We start from the raw sequence: 24,428 nt of genomic DNA on the forward strand, positions 1-24,428 counted from the left end.
CTGAGTTCAGGAGATCAGAACAGGTTATCTAGTGTGTTCCCATAAAACTAGTAAAAAGATACATATTTTTTTAAAGCATATATATATACACCCCCATCCTTTCACAATCTGTTTGTGTAGGTTCCCCGGAACCATACACCCCGGACAACCAGTAACAGTAAGGCCCTGAGCACACAGCCGAGGAGCCTGAAATAATCTTCCTCCAACAATAAACCCCCCAGATAAAACATTTCTCCGTCGGTAAACGGAGATATCAGAAATCAAAACAGAATTCATATCAGATATCAGAACAAAATCCATATCAGAAGCAGAACAGAATTCAGGTAACGTATCAGAACAGAATTTAATTCGGAAATCAGATAAAATATTTATATAATTAGGGAAAACACCAGAGTTTACAGGTATTATTTAGAGGTACTGTATCAGGCAGAGAAACACAGTTATTCAGTATGCCGATAGAATATCGGAATTCAGAATCACTATTGGAAGAGTTCAATAACTGACAAAATCATCAATTATTCAGAATATGACTTGAGCTGTAAGGAAGAAATGAAGATTCAGGACATTTACAATCTATGTCGATTGATCGGATTATCAAACAACTCTTAAATGAATAGCTCCCAAAATTAATGCTTGTCGATTGATCAATTCATTGTTCTTCCAGGGTATTTACTCTTTAATACCACAAACTCTTGTCCATAGATCATTTTCAGAATCATCACTGAATAGATCTTCCAATGTCTTTATTTTATTTTTACGCTTCTAATATATCATGAAATATTGACGTGCTTGATTTGTAGTTCATGATCCAGAAGAATAGTACATTGTGTATGTTCATTACCGTTTCCAGACTCATTCACATCACTTACTTAATCCTTAGTGCTTGAGGTTGCTTAGTTCATTTAGCATTCAAGTCTATTCCAGTTACTTCGGGATTTTCCAGAGTAATTCCGTACGTTTCTGAATTTCAGATACATATTGTACTTCCGTTCAGTTCAGTTTGGTCTTCGTGGTTGATTTATCGAACAAATATCCAATTCTTAGTACCGAATGCAATCTAGAGTTGAGCTGAGATGAATACTTCCAAAATTATCATTGAGTTAAACTTGAGTAGACGAACATGCATTCAAGTAATATCTATGTCGTTCAGGTACTGACATATTATTAAGGTTGATCGGCTCACTTAAGTTATGTTCCATAACTTTTAAATGTAGTCCAATACCTATGCTTATTTGGATTCCTTAATTAATCCAAGGTATTTACTTAGTTTAGGCCATAAGGTTATTTTGGTAATTTTGGTGTTCAGTTTTATTCCATTTATTTCAGAGCTCGAGGATATCCAATCATTCCTGAGCTTGGTGATATTCTTGGGTCATTTCCATTATAGGGGTATTTTGGTCATTGTACAGATTCAGTGTACTTTAATCATTTCCTTCCGTCTGATCTTACTATTAAATTCAATCTTACCATTTATTTCAGTCCTTTCGAACAATTCTGACAACAGAACACCCCCGACAAATTGTTCTTCAGGTATTTACTCATAACTCGGATATTTTCGGGTCAAGTGCCTTCTCAGATTTTACAAACGGAACATCAGGAATTTTCCTGCACTAAGTCAGGATTTTAACAATCAAATCCGTACTTAATCGAGTTAAGTACGAATCCTCTAATATTTTCTCATTCAGAGTCAACTCAGACTATTCTACCTCTTAAGGCATTTCCGTAATTTCTTAACCAGATAATTTCGATATTAGCTCTTAACGAAAATAGTATAATTTAGAGATCCTATGATTAATTGCTTTCTTGAATACTCTCTAATCTTGAAACAGTTCTCTTAACAAACTTCTAGTATCTTTCACAAACTCTCATAGGATTAAAATCGGTTATCCATAATTTCCAAATAAAACTAACATTTCTTATGCACATCAATATTTTTATCAGATCAATATGTTTGTAAAATCCTCTTATCTAACTTCCATATTCAAATCTTGTCTTTTTATAACATAAGGGTATTTTCGTAATTTTACCCTATCGGAGTATTCTCATAATTTCTCATCCAAGTACCTTTAACATTTAACCTTTGATGAAATAAATTATAAGTTGCAGATACAGGGCTGATTTCTTTATCACTAATCACAACCTTGTAATTTAATCTAACAATTCCTCAATTTCTTATATTAGTCATTCGATCCGTAATTAGTTACAGAATTTCTATCACATCATATCGAGTGTATAAATTATTCAACTCCACCAAAGTGACCAACATTATCTTGTTCATGCATTTATCAATATAAACATGTTCCATAAAGCATAAAGAGGTATTAAAGTATTACCTCGATTTTCATGCAATACTGATCGACCATAAAAATTTCATTCGAATGCCTTTGATCTTCAATTCAACTTCCAACAATTCCTCAGATACATATCAATATAAATTATATCAGAAACGGAGCTTAATTGCGATAAACGGATCGAATCGGGTGATAAATCAGTGAAAGACGGCTTATCGGGTTCGAATTTGGCAAAACGGACTTTGGATTCAGATTCAGGACGTCGAAAGCATAAAATATGACTTTTCGGTCAAAATCAAAGTCAACGGGTTTGACCGGGAATTTCGAGGCCTTCGGGTTCGAATTTTGAAAAACGGACAGAGGAATCGGATTTGGAACGTCGAAAAATGTCAGGATAGGTATACTCGGTCGAAGTCAAAGGTCGTTTAATGCCTGGTCAAAGCCGGTCAAAGTTTTGGTCAACAGTGGTCAACGCCGGTCAACGGTCAACGGGTCGGGTCAACGGATCAGGTCAACAGGTCGGGTAAATGGGTCGGGTTGGGTTATGACCGGTCAAACCGATTAACTATGCACCAAAACCGGTCAAACCGGTCATTTAGACCATCCCCACGCGCAGTGACGGCGCGTGGGGCCCCTTCCGGCTGCCTAAAAATCATGGGAAAATTCTTAAAAAATATTTTGAGCGCTTTCAAGATACTTACAAAGCTCAGTTCACAATTTTGAACGGCGGAGAGCTCGATTTCAACAAATCGGAAACTTTGACCGCTTCACCTCCTCACGCGCTGCCGTCGACGGAGACCAAGGATGACACCGGCGAACTCGGAACGATGCAACGAACACAATGGTGCGGGAGGTGTCGTAAACGGATGACCCGATCGTCGTGAATCGATGAAAAACCAACTAATATCGAGTTATTATACCGATGATACTTCCGACTGAAATTAACGATGAACGGAGATGATTCACAACAAAAGGTTTGAGGAGTTTTGTTCCTCGGTTGACAACGAACACGATGGTGGTTTCGGCTCGTCGATCGGAGGTCGGACGGCGAGTAGATCAGAGTTGAAAGGAGGGTAGTTGTAGAAGACAAAACTGGAAAAAATGAGAACTTGGGAGAAGAAATTTATAATTCATCCTTATATAAAAAAATGGGTAAACCAAGAGTTTAGTCACTGAACTTCATGTACTTCTTAAAACGGTCTTCCAACTTTTAAATTTTACGATTTAATCCCCGATTTCATCCAAAAATACCAATTAAATTCATCACTTTATAATTTCTTAAATTTAGCCCCTAAATTGGGGTGTTACATCCTTAATGCCATCGATAAATGTATTTCACAAAAAGAAAATTTCCAAGTTGTGTAGAGCTTTTACGGCTAAAGAGGTTCAGATAGGCTTTTTCCCAAATGCAAAGCATCCAGTTTGGACGGTATGCCTGGGTTTTTTTTTTGTTCCTTTTGGCACATTGTTGGTGACGATGCCATTGTTGGTGACGATGATAGATTCATAATATATTTTTGTCTAAGCACACCTTCGGAGAATCAAAGACAAATCAGTGATATTTTTGGAGTCCATGAAAATGTTACCCCTAGTTATTATCTTGGCCTTCCCCTTCCCCTTGTGATTAAAAGAGGAAAATTAGAAGCTTTTGTCTTCATAGAAGATAAATTTAGTTCACACATCAATGGTTGAACCAAAAACTTACTCTCCTTCGGAGGTAGAGAAGTTTTCCTCAAATTTGTGGCACAAGCTTTCCTACACATGTTATGTCTTTTTACCTCATCCCCATGTATTATTACCTCTCTTACATCCCTTATGCATGCATATTAATGGTCGAGTCGACAAGGATCCAGAGGTTGGGCTCTCATTGGGTGGAATCAGGTTTGTCGTGCCAAAAGAGATGGAGGTATAAATTTTCGAGACCTCAAGCTGCTCAATCTTACGTCGCTAAGGAATCAAGTGTGAAGATTTGTTCATTCTCCTAACTCTCTGCTTTTTAAAGACTACAAGGCCAAATACTTATAAAGACTGGTGCGACCTTCTCAAGGACAGAAATAGAGCAGACCTCCTGAATGATCAATTAAAGTTCATGTGGACAATGCAACATCGATGGTGCGACCTTTTCATGGACAGAAATGGAGCAGACCTCCTGAATGATCAATTAAAGTTCATGTGGACGGTGCCTATCTCCCTCACTACAGGGAAGTTACAATTGGAGTTTTCGCTCGAGACCACCATGAGATGGTTCTAGGTGGTATGGCACAGAAGCTTGTGCCTCTTCAATCACCTGAATCGACAGAAGTATTAGCTTTCACTAATGGGATTCAATGGGCCATTGATCGTGCTTAGGATAAGGCGATTATCGAAGGAGATGTGATTTCAGTCGCTAGCAGACTTTCTAACGCTCACGAAGACATATCGGAGATTGGATTGATACTCAATAAGGTTATGTTAATCTTGCTAGACATCAAAACATTAAAGAGCACTTCACTAATCAGGTGGTAAATCGAGTCGCTCATGCACTGTCCAAGTGGGCATTGTCGAGTACCAATTCCTTATGATTTTATATGGATGAACATGATGGTATAAAGAATGAAGTATTTCTTGATGCCTTTGGAATTTAATGAATTAATATTTGTTTTTTAAAGAAAAACTATTCTCGTTATTCTATATTTATCACACGGTTATTTTATTCAAAATCATACATAATGTTGCATTTTATTTTAATTATTTCGTTAAGAAAATAATGATGATGTTAACATGTCACTATAAGATAATGTCACGTCATCATTGAAAAATGAGAAAAAAATCATATTAGTAGTTCTGTTAATATTTTAAGGACGAATGCCTAAAATAAAATTAAAATGTAATATTATTTATAATTTAAAAAAATAGTTAGATGACCAAAATAAAACTGCACAAATAGGTGAGTAACTAAATATATAATTTTCTCTATATTATATAATATTTATATGTTAATAATCTTATTTTGAAAAAAATAATATTAAGAGGCACAAAAACACAATTCCCTATAACCAAAAAATTATGGGATGTCTTAGGTGTGACAACCTTAATATACGGCTAAGGAAAACTATTATCGAAAATTTTAATATTTTTTTAACATTTTCGATAAAGTACTACTTAAAACATTAATTTTTTCTATCGAAAATGTTAATATTGAGCGCTACCTAAAATGTTTAACATTTCTAGTAAAGCTCTACCTAAAACATTATTTTTTCTACCAGAAATATTAATATTGGGTTCTATCGGAAATTAGTTAGTGAAATTAACATTTCTAGTAAAAAAATAATGTTTTAGGTAATATTTTTTTAAAAATATTAAAAAAATTAATATTTCTAATAAATCATTTCTTTAACCGTATATAAAGACTATCGACACCAAACCTACTCAAAAATTATGTATAGATGAAAGATCCCCACGATCTATGGTGATGTGGCAAAGCAGTTAACACGTGTGAGCCCTACAAGCTGTGTGCTCCTACGTGGACATTTGTACTACTTTTGTAGAAATAGATAAATTCTTCCCTCTGACAGCAATTTCTACTCTGAGTCACGCGTCTCAATTACTTTATTCCACGTGGCATGATATTAACCCTCTGATGTACCCGATCCGTCCATACGTGGTTTTATTTTCCCCTCTTTCCATCTCTGGGGTCGTCTATTTTTGGGGTAAGTTTAAGGTGGAGTGCCTTATAATTAAGGCTAATTTATAATTAATCAAAAATATTATCGAGGCAATTTTTTTAAGTTAGTATAATCAAAAGTATTCTGAAGTTTAAAATTTTTTATATTTTCAGTTGATAATCGAGAAATATTTTATTATCGGTTATCAACCTAAAATGTTACTCTAGTCAACCTAAAATTGGTAAAATTTTCGGTTACATCCAATGGTGGATCCACCTTGTTCCCAGGGTGGGCACGTGCCATTCTAAAATCCGAATTTCTTTGATTTCAGTTTGTTACTCATTTTATTGATAGTGTCTAGCCTGAAAATTTATTTGTGTTCATCTCATACGAAAATTTTGTGTTATTCATGCACATTTGTCCACTCTAAAAAATATTTTTGGATCTACCATCGGTGTTAACCTAAAATTTTATCTATGTTTCTAGATTGATTCCAAGTTAATATTGAGGGTATTTTAGGTTTTAACCTGAAATGTTATAAAAAAAATAATATTTTTCGTTTTACAACTTGAAATGTTATAAAGCATAAAACATTTTAGGTTTCAACCTAAATTCTCATATGAGTTTTTTTATCTTCCCATGTTCAATATATTTTACGACAAGTATCAAAAAATTTTACTCCGAGTTTCAGTACTCACTAAGTCAACCTAAAATATTATATATTTTGAGAATATTTTAGGTTGGAAATGATAAGTATTGAACCTCGTAGAATAAGTTTTTATACTTACTAATCTAACCTAAAATGATATATATTGGTAATATTTTAGGTTAAAAACGATAAGTATTCGAAACTCAAAGTAAAAATTTTGATACTTGTTGTGAAATATACTCGACCTAGAGTGTTATATGTTTGGTAGTATTTTCGGTTTGTAACCTAAAATGTTATATATTTAATAACATTTTCGGTTGTAACTTAAAATCGATTACGTCATTTTTAATCCTATTTTAGATGTCGCGTAGACTCATCCCTACTTTTGCTATCATGGAAGGAAGATTATTTTTTTATTTTCTCATTTTATATTATTTTTTTTGAAGAAAAATTATTTTAAGGTAAAAATATAATTTAAATGAGTATAAGATACTAGAAGATAAACTTGAACTTTTAAAATATTAAAGGTAAAATTTGAGTTTATAAAATTTTAGATGACGAAAATATATTTTTAATAAAAAATATTAAAAAAATCTAAAATATGTGGTCATTTTAAATTTTCATAATACGATTACCTGACACACTTCCTCTTGTCTATCCCTGGATGCAGTTACATCCAAAGTGGTCAATAATGGTTATAATTACAGTAAAGTCAGTTATCGACAATGATTTTAATTTGATTTTAATCTGTTTCTTTTTGGTCAACAGAATTATCTTTGTATTTTTTGAAAAATGACTTACGGTCTGATTTTTCGGTAAGTCGTTTTTTGAACTTTTCATTCCAAAGAATAAATACTCAATATAATTTTATTTAATATATTTAATATTTTAATATCATTTTAATTGAAATGCTAATTATTAAAATATTTAAAATATATTTTTAATATTTCTAATAATTTAATATTATACTTTTTAATATTATAATAATATACAATTATATTATAATAATACAAGATATATTTTTATTTTAATAATATTTAATAAATTATTAATAAAATATATTAAGTTCGTATGAATAATATTATTTTAAATTACTAATGATGAATAATATTATTTATGTATTTAATATTAATATAATAATCTAATAGTGTTTTAAAAAAAATGTTTAAAATATATTAACAATTTTTTTTGAAATATAATATTATCACTTGCTTTAATAAATAATTAATATAATTTATAATATTTTTATTTCAATGTATTAATCTTAATATTTATATTTTATAAAGAAATAATATTTTAATAATAATAAATAAATTATTTTAAAATTTTCAAAATAATTATATTAAATTTATAATAAATAATATTATTTATTATATTTAATATTTCTAATAAATAATTTTTTTTAAAATCATCAACTAATGGAAAATAGTTTACACAACATCTTAAATCTGAATGACAAAAAAATCTGAATGACAAAAAAAATTTATCAAGCACGACGGCTATCGATCTCTTCTTTGAGGACTCGAGCCACAAGGTCTACATCCATGGGTGGCCTTTTGTCACTTAAAATGCTACACAGTGAATGTAATTCTTCAGAGTTCGCCTTCTTGAATAGACCTCTGAGTAGAGTGTCAACTTCACCAGGCAAGCAATTGCTCCGAGGAGGCCCTACAATATCTTTTCCCCCGGATGTTCTAAGTACGTTGTCGCCATTAGCAAGGGAGTTAGAATGTTGTAGAAACTGCACTTGAAGCCGTGAATAAGGCCGAGAGTCCCAATACTCCGTACAAACTCGATTGCGATCCATCGCCTCAATGGCCTGGTTTATGATAAGCATACGGTAAGAGGAGAAAGCATTTACCATGAAATAAAATTTTAAGTCGTTAATAGACAATCCCGTGGGGGTGGGGGTGGGGGGGAAGCAGTTAAAACAAACTAGTCAGCTGAATTTTCTTTTCATATCAACTGCAAACCAGCTAACTTCTATGTTTGATGTTAAATTTCATCGGTATCCGAGGTGAAACGTCAGGTTGTATTGGGATGGCCAAACTTTCGAAAATCAAATGATAAAATGGTGGGCAAAAGCAGGTAGAGGGAACAAAAACTTAATCTACGAACCTGAACAATTTCTGGTGTAGAAAAACCGAACATCTCATAGCCATCAAAGCAGCCGGGAGGCTGCAATGGGGGAAGGTTGGTCTTTCCTTGTCTATGTTGCTTCACTATCTCTTGATTCACTTTCTCCCGCACCATCTCCCAGCATCTGGCAGCTGAAACATGAACATATACTTCACTGGGACAGTGCTCCACAGATACCTGAAACCGAATCAGAATTAAGGCCATGCATGCTTAAAAACACCATGACAGCATTTTCCGATGTCATATAATACAGATGCCGGGTGTAGTTAATAAGATCCGTGATACAGAAACATAGTTGATAGAATAAAATTTTCAATTACCATGAACAGGGGTGCATCCCTCTCTGCATCCAATATTTCTGAGACATAGTAAGCCATATTTGTTGGATCTAAAACACTGATATACCTAACCCGGCTCTTAAATCCTGCATTCATTAGAACAAATGAGTAAATACATATGGCTGTCCATACTTGGCATATTGACATTATAAACAACAATGCAACAAACCTTTTGGGAAAATGGCCTGGCTGTTGCACCATAACTTCCCAGAGAGAACAGATCCAAATTCCAAAGGCTCAACATTACAGTTGATCCTACGCACTACCTTAGCAATGCGAGGACCTTTCTGCCTGACGTTTATGTCCAGATTATTTTGAGAGCAAGATGGCCCTTCTACATTACTTCTTGTATGGTCAATTAAATTTGCCGATGCAATGGTTCCCACCTTCTCATGTTCATCCTTGTCAACTTTTTCACCACCCAAAGGCAGCAGATGCCGAAAGTTGCTTTCAACAGTCAATGGTTTATTCTTGTTATCATCCATCTCTGTGGTATGAGAAGAATCCAGAACACCTTTACCAGATTCTGTAGTGGCAGATTCTAAATGAAAAGAAATATTCTGGTGATTAGATCCTACAGATGTGATACTGTTTTCAGCATGCTCATCTTTCATTTGAGAATATTCAGATGACCAACTAGTCCTCTGTACATCAGGGGAAACGACAATCTTTTGATTCATAACCGCAGCATCAGTTAGAGGGGAAATTAAGATAGCCTCATTCTTGTAATTACATGTGCTCGCTTTTTCACCAGACGGTGCCAGCCTCAGGGAGGCTTCTGAATGCTCTGTGCCAGAATGTTCTTTTGGCCTTTCTGAAACTGGTTTCTCAGGTTCATCACCTTCATCATCACTAAGAAGAATGGTATTATTATCTTGTGGAGCTGAAGCTTTCTTCACTCTACTTGCCGCAGTAGTTTGGCCTCCAGGCATGCTTAAGCTTGAAGCAGAAGGAACTGATTCCCCTTTCTTCAACTTAGAATTTGAATCCTTTGATGGTAATACAGCCTCTGATAGTTTATTTCTTTGTGGCAATAACATCTGAGCAGATATTTGAGACAAAATCAAGGCTTTGTTTGTCGACATATCTTCTCCTGGTAGTTCTTTGGAGGAAATGACTGCTGGTTTTGGCACTTCTTTGGATACTCCTTCCAGGCTATGGGGTAATCTACCACCTATATTGTCCCTAGTTACATATGAACTCAGGGCTAGCCCAAGGTCTAGTCTTGCCCACCTATATACGGCACTTAGTTTTCCTTCCACTGCTTCAACAATTATATTTAATTCATTTATATCATACCGAAATAGGAAAATTGTGGCACCTCGACCACATGAACAGAACTGCTTTGCGTGTTTCAAGCATGCATATCTATCAGGGGAGCAATGACAACCTGCTGCAGAAAGGTGCAAATCAAAAAAACATATACTGCATTCTCTCTCGCTGGTAGCATCAAAATTGCTCTCCATTTTCACAACCTGAGAAGAACTACAAACAATTTCCCTGCTTAGACGCTCCATCTCAACACGTGTCTGTAGGAAATAAACATATATTAAGTCGGTCAATATCAACCAATATAAGCATTGCTTATATGCTAATAATAATAAGTTTACAAAATAAATATTACAAGAATCTAGTAAACATTGATTCATTTATGAGTTTGAAATTAAATTAAGTACTAGATATGATTTGTTTTATCAACATAAAATTGACTTCAAGTAGTTTTGCTATTGAATACTAAATCCAAATCCAGGGGTAAATTATTATTTTGTACAAAATGAACTTCACACACGCACAAACGGCATTATGAGGTTATGTGTCCATGTGCACAACTGCACATATACAATCATCATGAAAGAATACATGCATGCAGCATGAATATGAGCACAAATATTTAGAGCTCGTAAATCGTAATCACAAGCTTCTTACATTATTAGAGATTTTGGATCAATGATTCTCTAGAGATCAGACTAATCCAAAACCACTTGAAAAGTTTATCAAACATTAAATTTGAATCAGTCACAAAAATATAGCTTAAGAATAAAATTTACACAGTTCAAATCCAGATCATGCACAGAGTTTCTAAACTGACTAATTAAGAATTCATAAAATCATACCCAAAATGTCAAGCCCAAAGAAAAATAATGGACATAACTTACCTTGAGAGTTTTAGCTAAAACTCCATCCTCTCCACATAAACCTTTCCACCTTAAGTTATCAGAAGTATACTTCTTCAGTAAACTGAGTTCCCAATGGGCTTTGACTGCTTCCCTTGCTGCTCCAAGCAACAATCTATCATGTGAGATGGAAGTTTTCCTTCCCTGTTCACGGTAGAGCTCAACAGCAATCTGTCCATGTGGCAACCAGTCAACGGGAGCAACATTCACTGCTTCTGCACAATTGAAACCACAGTTGAACCCCGCATGATATGCTCTAGGGAATGTCAGAACAAAATCTCCGGCATTCTGAACACATCGATAGACAGGTACCCCTTCAGATTTTAGTATGGAAGGAGACAGCTGGGTGACCTGCATGAAAGAATGACATTCAGGGCATAATTGGTACCGTGCAGCGGTCTATTCGGATAGTGAACCAAAGCATTACCAAAACTAGTTCAGGCTTAAAACCCATTTTGCTACTGGCTTGGTAAGGTTGATTTGTGCTCTCTCAAAAATTAGAAATTTTAGTTAGTAATCATTATAGCCAATACCCTTGAATGTTACAAGGCAGGTTCAGCTTAGAATAGACCTTATCAAGCCACTAGAAAATGGATTGATCCAAGTAAACATGCTATCTTCTTCTTTTTTTGTGCGGGGGAGGGGGCTGCTTAGTAAAACATCATGATACATTTGGCTTCTTAGTATCATTTTGACTCGCTCCAAAACAGTTTGATAAAGTCACCATTAGCAATAATTACAAATACAAACACCGTATTATAGATCTTTTAGCTTACCAATTTGTGAAGCAGGTCAGGTTGTTCATCAAAAAGGTCAGGCAAATGCTTTTTCATAGCCTCCTCCAGTTTAGAAGCATGCTTTCCAGGGACACCATACCATATTTTTGGAGCACCCCAATGCATATAATTCAGTGAGTACAGGTGGTGATCTTCAACATGCTAGACCCATCCACATAAAACAAATGGGAAAAGAATAGCAATATTAGCACCCTCAGATCATCCTTATATTGTCATATGTAAGTAATGACCTTAAATGTGACTTCAATAGCTCAAAAGTTCAAAAGAACCAATTGTTGGCTAACACCCAAAAAAACATAAAACTAAATCCACAAATTTCTGCACAGTGGACCAGGTGGCATAATATTTTGTTAAGGGTTTCTTCCATTATTATGCTAACAAATTCATCCAGGGTTCACATCAGTACCATCCTGGAATCACTTTTCAGGTAAGCCAACCCCTTAACTATTCTTATTGATCCAAATTCCAGGCACACGATTTAGGAGAATCAAATGGGGTATAAAGTCACCCAATCAAAATAAATAGACATGAATTTCATTTTTCACAAGCTCGACTAACACAAAATTATCAAAGAATACCAGAGCCGAGTTCAATTCATGCAAGGGCAACGGAAGTTTATAGCCATAGAAGTCTTACCCAACAAAGAGCTAGACTAACACAATATCAGAGGTCGACTCATATTACAAGGGGGAAGGAAGTTCATAGCCATATAAGTCTTACCCAACAAAAGGATGAAAAGCACATTCCTAAATACAACCAGGGAACCAGAACCCCTGAAATATCACTGCTTTCATAGTTGAGAACAGATCCAGGAAGCCTGGAGAAGTTATTCAAGTTCCAGCCAGATTTTATGTACTTCTCACTGGATGCAAATCCAACTTGATTGGACTTATTAGGAAACCCACTGCCAAATACCCCCGTTTCCAGATCAGCCCCATATAAGACCTGAAAAAGAAAAGGAGTATAAGAATTATACTCCACTTCGCAACTGGTTTAAAAAGAAAGAAAAGAGCAGATAAGAAAACAATTGGATTTTGATTGGTCTAGTTGGAATGTTAAAAAAAACAGTTTGTTGGTGTGAGGTTTTCTAAAATACTTTATCAGAATGAAATTGTTTGAACTATGAATAAATCTCTTTAGTCCACTTGAAACTCCATTGACTTTGTCTATCAGTTTCTCCTAGTGACACTTCCAAGAATCTCCCATTTGGAACTTCCTAGCCTCCAAAAACTCATTTCAGCTTTTTTGAAAAGCTATAAAAAAAAGTTTTCTCAAACTCCTTTTTGGTCCAACCATAGCTTCCTGGAGCAGGAAAGTTACTTCAATAGCCCAGGCTACCCAGCGCTAAGTAAATTAATCAACAGAACGGAAGGAGAAATTTCCAAACTCACAAATCTTACCTCTATTTCCTCAGTTGCTTTCTCCACTATGCGCCAGTATTCACCCTCAATATTCTCAACTGAAGGTTCATGGTGCTCTGGAAGAATGGTCATTTTACCTTTCATATCTACATCACTTTCCTTCTTCCTAAAGTACTGGGCCTTGAACTCATCGGCATACTTCTGAAACTTATCCAGAGTAAACTCTGGACCAGGTTCAAACCCAAACCTCTCTACTTCACAAAATCCAGTATCAGAAGACCATGAGATATTTCCACTATCAGACCCACAGTCTACAGCCATTCTCATGCATCTTCTCCTTTTCCTCCTCATGCTGTTTTTAACTTTTGACATTTTTCTCATTGAACCTCGATTCTGAAGCTTGTCAACCTTCTGCACACGAGTAGCAAATCTAGAATTTTCCCATATATTCTTTTCTTTCAGAGGACAAGGAGGCTTCCAAGAAGATGGAGGAACAATGCGACAGATTCCAAATTGTTCCGCTTTTGGTCGTATGCTAGCTATATACTTCAACGTATCTTCAAACTCCTGCGGGAACATTATAAAACCAGATAAGATATTCAATTCTATAATGCAGAACTGCAGATTTGACAGTAACAACTATGGGAGACAAATTATGATATTCAAGCAACTCAAATATTATAAGCAACATTAAATACCTTTTCTGTCGGATAGAACACAGGTGCATCCACAATGCCTGGTCTACATGCTGCTTCTGGATGCCATCTTGCAGTTACCTGTTCCACCATATTACATATCAATGAAATAATATTTTTTTATAAGAAAGGGAGGCCTCGTTAAAAACCCTCTACATAACCGTCAAAATACCAAGGTATCAAGAAGAACATTGGAAGGAGGAAAAGAGTGCCTCAAAGTTTATTAATAACCAACAAAAATACAAAGTACAACACACCAACAATAGAACCTCAAACAAACCACCTTAACCAATTCCTAACTTGGCTAAATCATCCGCCTCATAATTCGCACAATGTTGAACAAGCCTCAGAATAACATTCCTATCATTTTTTTTATAGGAATAAAGCCTCGTTAAAACCCCCTTCATAACTATTAAAGAACTCCATAGTCATTGGAAAGGGAAAAAGAGTGCCCAGAATTTTATTACCAAACATAAGAAATACAACCAAAACCAAACATAAACAATACAAATACCCCCATTACAACAACCCAACACCCTCAGTCTCACCGAGCCAAAAAACCTGTCCTCACACTATCCTATTCCTGATTTAGCTAAACAATAAGCTTCCCCATTAATACATATGTTAACATGCCAAGTTATAACATTAAAATGCAACACAGTATTCTGAATATCTCTAGCCAAATCAACATAGCAAACCGGGCAAAGATCCGGGTTATTGATCCACTTCAAAGCAAGAGAGGAATCACTCTCTAAAATCAGAATCCCCTTATCCCTCCAAACCGAGTCAAAAAACAATTCTAACCCTGCTTGGATCGCTAAAATCTCTGCAAGTATCGGTGGGCATGGTCCTGTCGCTCTTGAGAAAGAACCCAACCTATTTTTATCAGCGTCCCTGAGAACTCCTCCAATACCACTACATCTCCAGTCAAAATTAACAACCCCATCAACATTCATCTTAAAATAACCCAATGGGGGAGGACACCACTTTGGCTTAGACAAACCAAGCTTAGAAGGGGAACGGTGCACATCAGCCAAGGTTAAGTCACCCACAAGGTTGTCTACCTGTATAGAGAATTCACTGTTTTTAGCCAAGAACCATGAAGCCACCTTATACCTAACCAAAAAGAAGAGATTATCTTTATCCAGCTTGCCATTCTCGAACACTATCTGATTCCTGCAATTCCAAACAGTCCACAAAACAGCACCCGGCAGAAATTTCCAAAAAACCGAAATAGGCCTTAACTCCAACCATGATAGCATAAACCCTTTAGGATTATTGGGAAATACTGAACATACATTCCACAATTGAAGGAATTGCACCCAAATCTCTCAAACCAATTTACAAGAAAAGAACAAGTGACACCGATTCAGACTCCAAGCCACAAAACGTGCATTTTAAATCCTCAATACCTTGAACCCCTCTGCTTAGTAAAATTGTCTTGACAACCAACTTCTGGTGGATCACTTGCCAAAGAAAGACCTCCACTTTAGGAGGAACTAACCCCCTGCAAACAATCTCAGACCAAGAAACATCTGGCTCGGATAAGCTAGAAATTAATCTTATGCATGAATGAACTGAAAACACACCCTCCCCATTTCCTTTCCTAGCATAACAATCTTCACCCTTCAGCCCAAGACGAAAACTATCCAACATAAGCATTAGTTCCATCCATTGGTCAAATTCACTATCCATCAAATTCCTCCTCAGCTGAAAATCCCAAACCCACCTCCCATTACTAATACACCCAAAATCTGTAATAACCCCATCCTTATTAACCGACAAAGCAAATATCCTTGAAAATTTAGTCTTCAAAGGTTAGTTACAAATCCATCTATCATGCCAAAACCTAATTGAATCTCCCTTTCCCACCTGCAACAATAGATGATTTCGAAAACATAACCCAAATGTATCATTCAACCGATAATTATTTAGAACTCCTTTCCAAATCCAAGACGCACTAGGAGGCAAATTATTATCCAAAACAATAGATCTCCTATCAACATTATACTTGCAACAAATCATCTTCTTCCACCAAGAATCCTTCTCACTTCCAAACTTCCAAACCCATTTTCCCAAGAGAGCCATATTCCTCAGATTCAGGTCCGACATACCCAAACCCCCCAAATTCTTTATTTTTACAAACAGTCGACCAATTAACCCAGTGGATCCGACTCTTCTAAACCGAGGACCCCCACAAAAAGTTAGCCATTAAAGATTCCATCTTTTTCCGAACAACCACTGGCATTTTAAAAAGAGACATAGTAATTTGGAAGTGCATTCAAGACTGATTTTACTAAAACTGCCCTTCCCGCAAGGGATAAAGACCCTGTTTTCCACCCTGCAAGCTTCTAATAAAATTTATTCATAATTAGTTCCCACAGATGAATAGAATTTCGCCTTGCGCCCAAAAGTAACCCCAGATAGACATTCCTATCAATTACAATCAATACAATTTCCTTCACAATCGAAATAAACAAAAAGGAACAAGAGCCCGGGTTCCTAATCCAATCTAAAGCTTTGGAGCAATCACACTCCAATATCAATCTTCAGCTTGAAGCCCAATGTGACTCCAAGAACGATAAGGCTCTTTTTACTGCCAAAAATTCTGCCAAAATCGGAGGGCCAGAACCTATACTTTCTGAAAAGGTCCCAAGTACAACACCGTCTGAAATTCTTAAAATATCTCCAACTCCCCTTTTACTCTAGAATTTGTCCATTGCCCCATCAACATTCAACTTAAAAAAAACTCAGACGTGGAGGCTGCCATATCACAGAAGAAAATAAGTCTTTCTTACTAGTCGAACAAGACGCCTACCTGTAATGGATAGTAAACAAAATGATTGATCCAACTTACTTTTCTCGGAAATAATCTCATTCCTAAACTTCCAAACCGACCATAATATTACCCTAGGAACAAACATCCAAATCCTCGAACGAGACGCTAAATCCATCCAAACAAAAAAAAAGAGCAACAGTATCTTCCAGAGCCACACAGGACAAGTCCCACATCCAAGCGAAATTCATCCAAAGTCTCCAAACAACCGGGCAGGCCACAAACAAGTGGGAAACAGTTTCTGGGGCCGAACCACATAGAGGACAAAGGTTATCAACAATCCCCAGAACACCCAGTTTGATTAACTCTGTCTTTACTCCCAACTTCTTATGAAAGACTTGCCACACAAATGCTTCCACCCGAGGAGGAGCCACTCCAATCCAAACAAGCTTAGACGAAGGAAGAACGACTTCCTCTTTCTCATTTTTTTTATAAGAAAGGGAGACCTCTTTAAAATAAACCCTTCATAACCATCAAAACACTAAGGTATCTCGACAGATATTGGAAGGAGGAAAAGAGTGCCTCGAAATTTTATTACCAACCAAGAAAAAAATAGTACAAAATGTCCATTACAACAACATCTTACAGCAGAAATAAAACTCCTAGAAAAACCAAAAAACACAAGCTCATCCAATTCCTATCTTAGCTAATTCATCCGCCTCACAATTCACAACTCTATTGACATGCCTTACAATAACATTCCTATCTACTACCCAAGACTCAATTTCTTTCACTAACGAAATAAATAAAGCAGGACAAGAACCCGAAATCTTGATCCAATCTAAGGTTTTGCTGCAATCACTCTCCAAAATAAATCTTCCCCTTGAGCTCCAATTCAAATTCATGAAGAATAAAAAACCGGCTTTGATAGCCAACAGTTATGCCAAAATTGGAGGGCCCGAACCAACACTTTCAGAAAAGGTCCCCAACACCGTACCGTCTTCATCCCTTAGTAAACCACCTATTCCCCCTTTAGTCCAAGACTTATCCACTGCCCCATCAACATTTATCTTGAAGAAACCCTTAGAAGAGGGAACCAAGACAACGATATAGCGAGGAGTTTACTACAACACACTAATGAATCAGCTAGAGCAAGATTACCCACAAGACAGTCGAAAGGAATTGGGATAGCAGGAAATTTCGTAGAGAACCAAGAAACCAGTCTATACCTTGTTAAGAAAAACAACAGTGTGTTGTCTAACTTCCTTCCTTCAAAAATAATCTCATTTCTACACTTCCAGACCGACCATAAAATCACCCTTGGAATAAACAACCAAATTTTCGAGCGAGGCACCAACAACATTCAAACTGAACCTAGAGCAGCCGGACTTTCTGGAACAGCAAAAGGAACATCCCACATCTTCAAAAAAATGAACCATAATTTCCAAACTACCGAGCAAGACACAAACAAATGAGAAACCGTTTCCACAATCGAACCACACAGGGGAAGAGATTGTCTACGCAGGGACTCCACGTTTCACCAGCTCAACTTTAACTCCTACTTTCATGCGAAAAACCTACCAGACAAAAATTCCACCCGAGGAGGTGCCACCCCAAGCCAAACAAAGTTTAACCAAGCTAGATCCACATTCTCTTTCTCATTTAATAATTTTAAACAAGATCTAACGGAATAAGTGCCTTCTCCATTTTTTGTCCAAACAGAAGTATCCTCCAAAGAAACATCAACATAAAAATTGCAGAGAATAGGAGTCATCACCATTCCCACACCAAAGATAACCATCAGCTTCATTCGAACCATCAGAGACATTACAAAGAATAGAGTTTAATTCCACCCATTCCTCTAACTCCCAATCCGCGAGATTCCTCCTCATTTGAATATCCCAACACCAACCCGATTGACTAGAATTTCTGAAATCTGCTATTCTCCCCACTTTATTAACCGAAAACACATAGGACCCATCACCATTTCCGCACCAAAGATAACTATCAGTTTCATTCAAACCATTAGGAACATTACAAAGAATATAGTTTAATTCCACCCATTGCTCCAACTCCCAAGCCGCGAGATTCCTCCTTATTTTAATATCCCAACACCAACCCGATTGACTAGAATTCTTGAAATCTGCTATTCTCCCCCCTTTATTAACCAAAAGCGCATAAATCCTCTGGAAACGATCCTTTAAAGCAAATTACCTAACCAAGCATAATGCTAAAATAGGACAACCTCACGATTGCTCACTTTTAACCTTGTATTATTCCTAAAACAGTTTCCAAAATTATCATTAGCCATACCTTACCAATACACGCGTTCCTGGCATAGCCCCACCTTGCCACCTTTACATTAAACTCATCCTCGCATAAAGCTTATTGGATGAAATCAATGTCATACAATTTCTTCAGAATTCCGGTCAAGGACCTCTTAATCCACCCCCTTTCCTCCAAAGGAATGAAAATATTTAACTGACTCTTCGACTTCCTTTCATTTTTCATATTTCTCTTCTGAAAGGCCTCTGACAAACTACTATCATCAATCAAAGCATCCTTATACGATCTCCCATTGTAAAACCTATTTAACATCACCCTCTTATTTTCCTCACTCTTGGAAGAATCAGCGAACCTTCTCATCGTCCTTGCATTCTTTGCTTCAGCCTGACTCTCCTTATACTGAGGCTTCTAATACTTCGCCACCCTAACCGATATCCTTCTCCCATCAATCATCATATAATATTTGAAGACAATGGTTAGAAAGGGAGAATATTATAGCAATTATACAATCTGAATTGCATTGTCTAGCTCCTTCGTAGGAGCTTCAATTACCTGTTATTGTCACTTTAAGCTACATTACAATTAACCATCATTTAACCCAGCCAAAAAGCATAAGTACAAGGCATTTCCAAGTAATTCTTACATATATAATGTTGTTACTATAGAGGATATATATAATAACAGTATTGTAAAAATGACAATAGAGGAGCAGTGTTGCCTAAGGCAGATAATGAAATATTTAAAAAGTTTATGAAACTAGGAAAAACCAAAAGAAGTTGAAAAATAACCTTCAGGCAATCATTACACTCTGGACACCCACGGATAACGCCTTTAGGAAGATTATGCATCAATCTTTGATTCTGCAAACATAAATGGCATATATGAAACTACGAAGATGTAGAATTGTCATAAAGAGATGATAGCATGAGGTTTTGCTAAAATTTCCAATACCAGCATCCAAAACTATAAAACGATATAACTTTTTCAGAACACAAAGAAAAGAAAACAGAAGGTTCAACAAATATATTACAAGAAAAGAAAGCAGAAGTTTAAACAAATAAATTACAAGAAAAGAAGAAACTAACTTGGTCAAGCTTTCCACGATCAGGCTCATCATCTGGACTGCTATCATATATACCATAGTTTATCCAAGGTCTTCCCCTCATAGATCTGGTGATCTTTGAGCTTTCATTAATTCCCAATTCAGCTTCCTTAGAGGCAGAACTAGCATCAGAACTACTTGCAGTTGCATTGGCAGAACAATACTTTACATTATCACTCTCAAGTTTTACAGAATCTTGTGCCCCCCTTGTTAACGTAAAAGATGCATATGACTCAAAACCCGGCGGAACTGGGGGAAAATCATCGTTCTCTTCTTTAACACAAACCCTCATAAGTTCTGTCCCCATCTGTATTGCTACACAACAATGAATGACACGTCAAACACTGCATTCGTATCTGGAAAAGAAACAGTTGAATACAAAACAGGCCTAACTTAAAAATTAAAAAATCAATTCAGCAGCCCAATATCCAAACTAAAATTCTGAACTGCTAAAAAGAATTTTGATCTACACATAAATATAAAGCGGGTATTAAGAAAACAAATAGATGAAACATAATTCAAAAGCTTCATTCTATCAAACTATTCTATTGTCATGGACTCAGCATAAAATATGTCAACACTGCAATAGTCGTTACAATAAATTTTCAGGCTGTCCCCAGAAAATCACAATTCAGTAAGTTCAAGAAGACATGGCAGATGATAAGAATCCAGGATGACTATATTCCAGCATATTTGAGTATGATAATTGCATATGATCCTTGATAAGCCATTTCCTGACTATTCTCAGCTGATAGAGCAAGAGAGAGAGAGACCAAATAAGCTTTAGCCTTAATCCTGTATAAGTTTAAATCTCACTATGTTCTTAAGGATCAATGCTTAAAGTATGCTGCCAAGCCTAACACTTCAATGCACGAAAAATCATATTTCGTTTGACTCATGCATACAATGGTTCCACAAATCCTACAACGTGACATAGATGATAGAAAAAATCGAAACACAAATATAGTTTTGCATCTAAACACCTGGAGTTACCCAAAAACCAGTGATGCATTCAATAAAACTCCTGATCGTATTACTAATATAGCCCAATTAGATGAATCAACAAGACTAATGCCTTATCATTTTTTATATATTTGATTAAAACCAGGGAAGTGATGATGCAGTTGAAATCGAAGTGATTTGATTAATTGATTACTTTCAAAAACATGATCCCTCGAATGTGTAATGTTGCAATCAAACTTCTGAAAAATACTGCTTCTAGAAAGTTATATATAACACGAAAATAACAGATTGCAGGCCCTTCTTGGATCAGAAATTTTTTCTTCAACAAAAATCATCAATAACATCCAAAAATTCACATGCAATAAATAAGATTGAACATCAACTTCATCAACATATTTTTCAACTTCTTTTTTATATGGGATAAAATCAGGAGACTGGAACAAAATTTATGATACCTAAATGTCCAGCAAAATCCATGATCATCATGCGTTACTTTCTCAATTGATTAAAACATCTCAAACCCTAAAAGATCACAAACATTTGATTTGATAAAAAAATATAATAAAGCCCTTCAAATTCTGAGTTACTATTTTATAGTTATCATCACACACACAAAATGCAAGCAAAAAATCCCCAAAAATATATAGGAAAAAAACTAGATTAGTTAAAAAAAAAATTGGAGCTTACATGATCCAAAAGACATCTGTAATTTGGCATCACTTCAAAGCTCAAAAAACTCCTTTTGACTACACCAATTTTTTTCATAAAAAAAGCGAAAGAAAAAATCATGAATATATTTCTAAATTTGAAACCATAATAAAAATAAAAATTATAAAGTGGAAACAAAACACAAAGTTAAATCTGATTTTAAACAGATCTAAACCTAACTCTGACCCTAAAACATCACAGAGCAACAAACAGAAAAAAAAATCAAAATCAACAGAAAAAAAGAAGTTACTATTTTTATCATATAATACTATATTTTCTAGAATTCATTGTTTTACAAGGGAACCCCACAAATCCAAATATATGACCATCAAAACCCCTACCTTCAAAATAAAATCTGAAAAGAGAAGAATTCCATGAAAACGGAGTGAGATGATAAGGGTAAATACGGAAGATTAGTTAATTCACCAATCAATACAGGAAATAATAGATTTTAATAAAATCTCTTCTTACAATTAATTTGATTCAGGTTTTTGTTGGGTTTTTATGAAGCAATTGAAAGCATAAACGGTGTTTACTTTTTGAGAGGGGTAATTTGGGGAAATGGAAGGATAAGGTGGTTTATTTTCTTTTTTGGAAATAATATTAATTGATTGAATTTAACTGTGGGCTGCTTTTTAGGGTATATTACAATGTTTCTCAATGAACTTTACTCTCTCTTATTTTACTCACCCTACTTTTAATTTTTCTAATTTACTCATTTGAACTTCACAGATTGAATCATTTTGCTCACTTTGCTCTTAATTTTTTAACGGTGTTATGACATGGCATAAGCATCAAAACAACATGGTTCATCTCGACCCATTGAGTTAGAATCTGGTGGTTGTTTCACCAGAAAAAAATTTTAAAATCTGTGAATTTCGACTGAAATGTTTTGGCTCCCTCACTTTCAATCTCCAATTCGTAGACTTTTGAGCAATTTTCGACAAAATATATGTCGGGTTTGGACTCAAAGTGTCGAGGCAAAGCGACCCATGCCGAACGACTACTATCTATGATGGTCGAGGTGGTCGGTGGTGGCATTCGGTCACCTTCTGTTTTTATTTTATAGTTGAGTGAGCAAAATATGAGAGAGTAAAGTTTAGTGAGGAATAATATAATTTATCTTAATATTTTCATTTATTTTTATATTAAATAATAATAACAAAAATGACACGTGATCATAAAGTTAGAGAGATAACGGTAGAGCAAGCAAAATGATTCAATCTGTAAAGTATAATGAGCAAATTAGAAATTTTGAAAATACGATGAATAAAATAAGAAAAAAATAAAGCTTAATGAACAACGTCTAATTAAACCTCTTTTTTCTGTGTTCGCCGTATGGAATGAATAATAAAGGTTTCACGCAGTCTGGAATCAACTAATGTATGGACCGACCATTTCTATACGCTTCATTTATTTATTTATTAAATTTTAATTTTTAAAATATATTAAATGATTTCAATTTGTTATTTCTTTAAAGATTTTGAATTTGAGTAATTAGATGGCATATGTGTTCATCATGTTTTATTAAGTTAAAATAATTATAAAATAGTATTTATTTTAAATATTTTTAATTATTTAACAATAAATGTTTAACCACTCTTATTGTAGTTATTGGTATTTGAATCAAGACATCTGAGAATAATAAATATTTTTTTAATCACCGAAATTATTTGATTCGTGCGTGTGTATATTATTAATAGATAAAAAATATTAAATAAATATTATCTTATAATCAATTTAAAGTATTAAAAAATTAAAATTAAAATAATTAAACCTAATTTCATTAAATTAAGCAATGAGTCGCCTTTATTTGGTAAAGATAATTTTAACAAAATCTTTGACCCATAATACAATAAATCCAATAAGATATGACCGTGAAATGAAAAGTTGAAGCGACTAGATATGATTATAATTTTAACAAGGGTAAACTACTTGGATGATCATCCAACTATGGGGTTCATATTGAAATGATCATCATTTTAAAATTTGTGTCAATATGACCATTAAACTATATAAATGAGTTCAACATTGTCACTAGCAGTTAAAATCTATCGGAAGAGTGACATGACAGTTAATAAAATTTATAAATTACATATTTTTTTCTTCAATATTGTATATTTTATCAATTTAGTCCTAATTTTAATTTAATTTAAAAAATTAATCATTGGATGTGTCAATCAATATTGAGACTCATTTTAATAGTTAATTAAATTAAAAATATGACTAAATTGATATAATATATAAGTATTGAGGATTAAATATATAATTATACAAATTTATGTTAACTGCTACATCATCCCTCTGTTAAATTTTAACAGTTAGTAGTTCAGTGGTCATATTGATGTAAATTTTAAAATGGTGGTCATTTTAATACCAACCCAATAGTTGTGTGGTCATCCAAGTAGTTGACCCGTTTAACAATACTTTGACCCATAATCCATTAAATCACGGGTTGTGTAAAGTTAACACGGTATTGGTTGATTAGTTTAGGACTAAACACAG

At 34.9% G+C, this 24,428-nt stretch overlaps 1 protein-coding gene across 3 annotated transcripts; it reads right to left on the minus strand.

The window, feature by feature from the left end:
- Nucleotides 1–8,035: 8,035 nt before the first annotated feature.
- LOC120133715 (putative lysine-specific demethylase JMJ16) lies at nt 8,036–22,407 on the minus strand. Of its 3 annotated transcripts, none has more exons than XM_039150239.1 (12): nt 22,265–22,407; nt 20,236–20,567; nt 19,939–20,010; nt 14,092–14,169; nt 13,433–13,960; nt 12,753–12,977; nt 12,012–12,173; nt 11,218–11,586; nt 9,231–10,590; nt 9,044–9,147; nt 8,703–8,900; nt 8,036–8,403 (listed from the first exon to the last, which is right to left on the minus strand). In XM_039150239.1, the coding sequence occupies exons 2-12, from the start codon at nt 20,557–20,559 to the stop codon at nt 8,071–8,073; spliced, it is 3,753 nt and encodes a 1,250-aa protein (XP_039006170.1). In that variant the 5' UTR covers nt 20,560–20,567; nt 22,265–22,407; the 3' UTR covers nt 8,036–8,070. The 3 variants fall into 3 exon arrangements, with proteins under 3 accessions (XP_039006170.1, XP_039006169.1, XP_039006168.1); XM_039150238.1 differs by lacking the exon at nt 22,265–22,407 and adding an exon at nt 21,903–22,088; XM_039150237.1 differs by lacking the exon at nt 22,265–22,407 and adding an exon at nt 21,671–21,835.
- Between the last annotated feature and the right edge of the window lie 2,021 nt (nt 22,408–24,428).

The sequence above is a fragment of the Hibiscus syriacus genome, unplaced genomic scaffold, assembly GCF_006381635.1.
Source record: "Hibiscus syriacus cultivar Baekdansim isolate YM2019G1 unplaced genomic scaffold, ASM638163v2 tig00110584_pilon, whole genome shotgun sequence".
NCBI lineage: Eukaryota > Viridiplantae > Streptophyta > Magnoliopsida > Malvales > Malvaceae > Hibiscus > Hibiscus syriacus.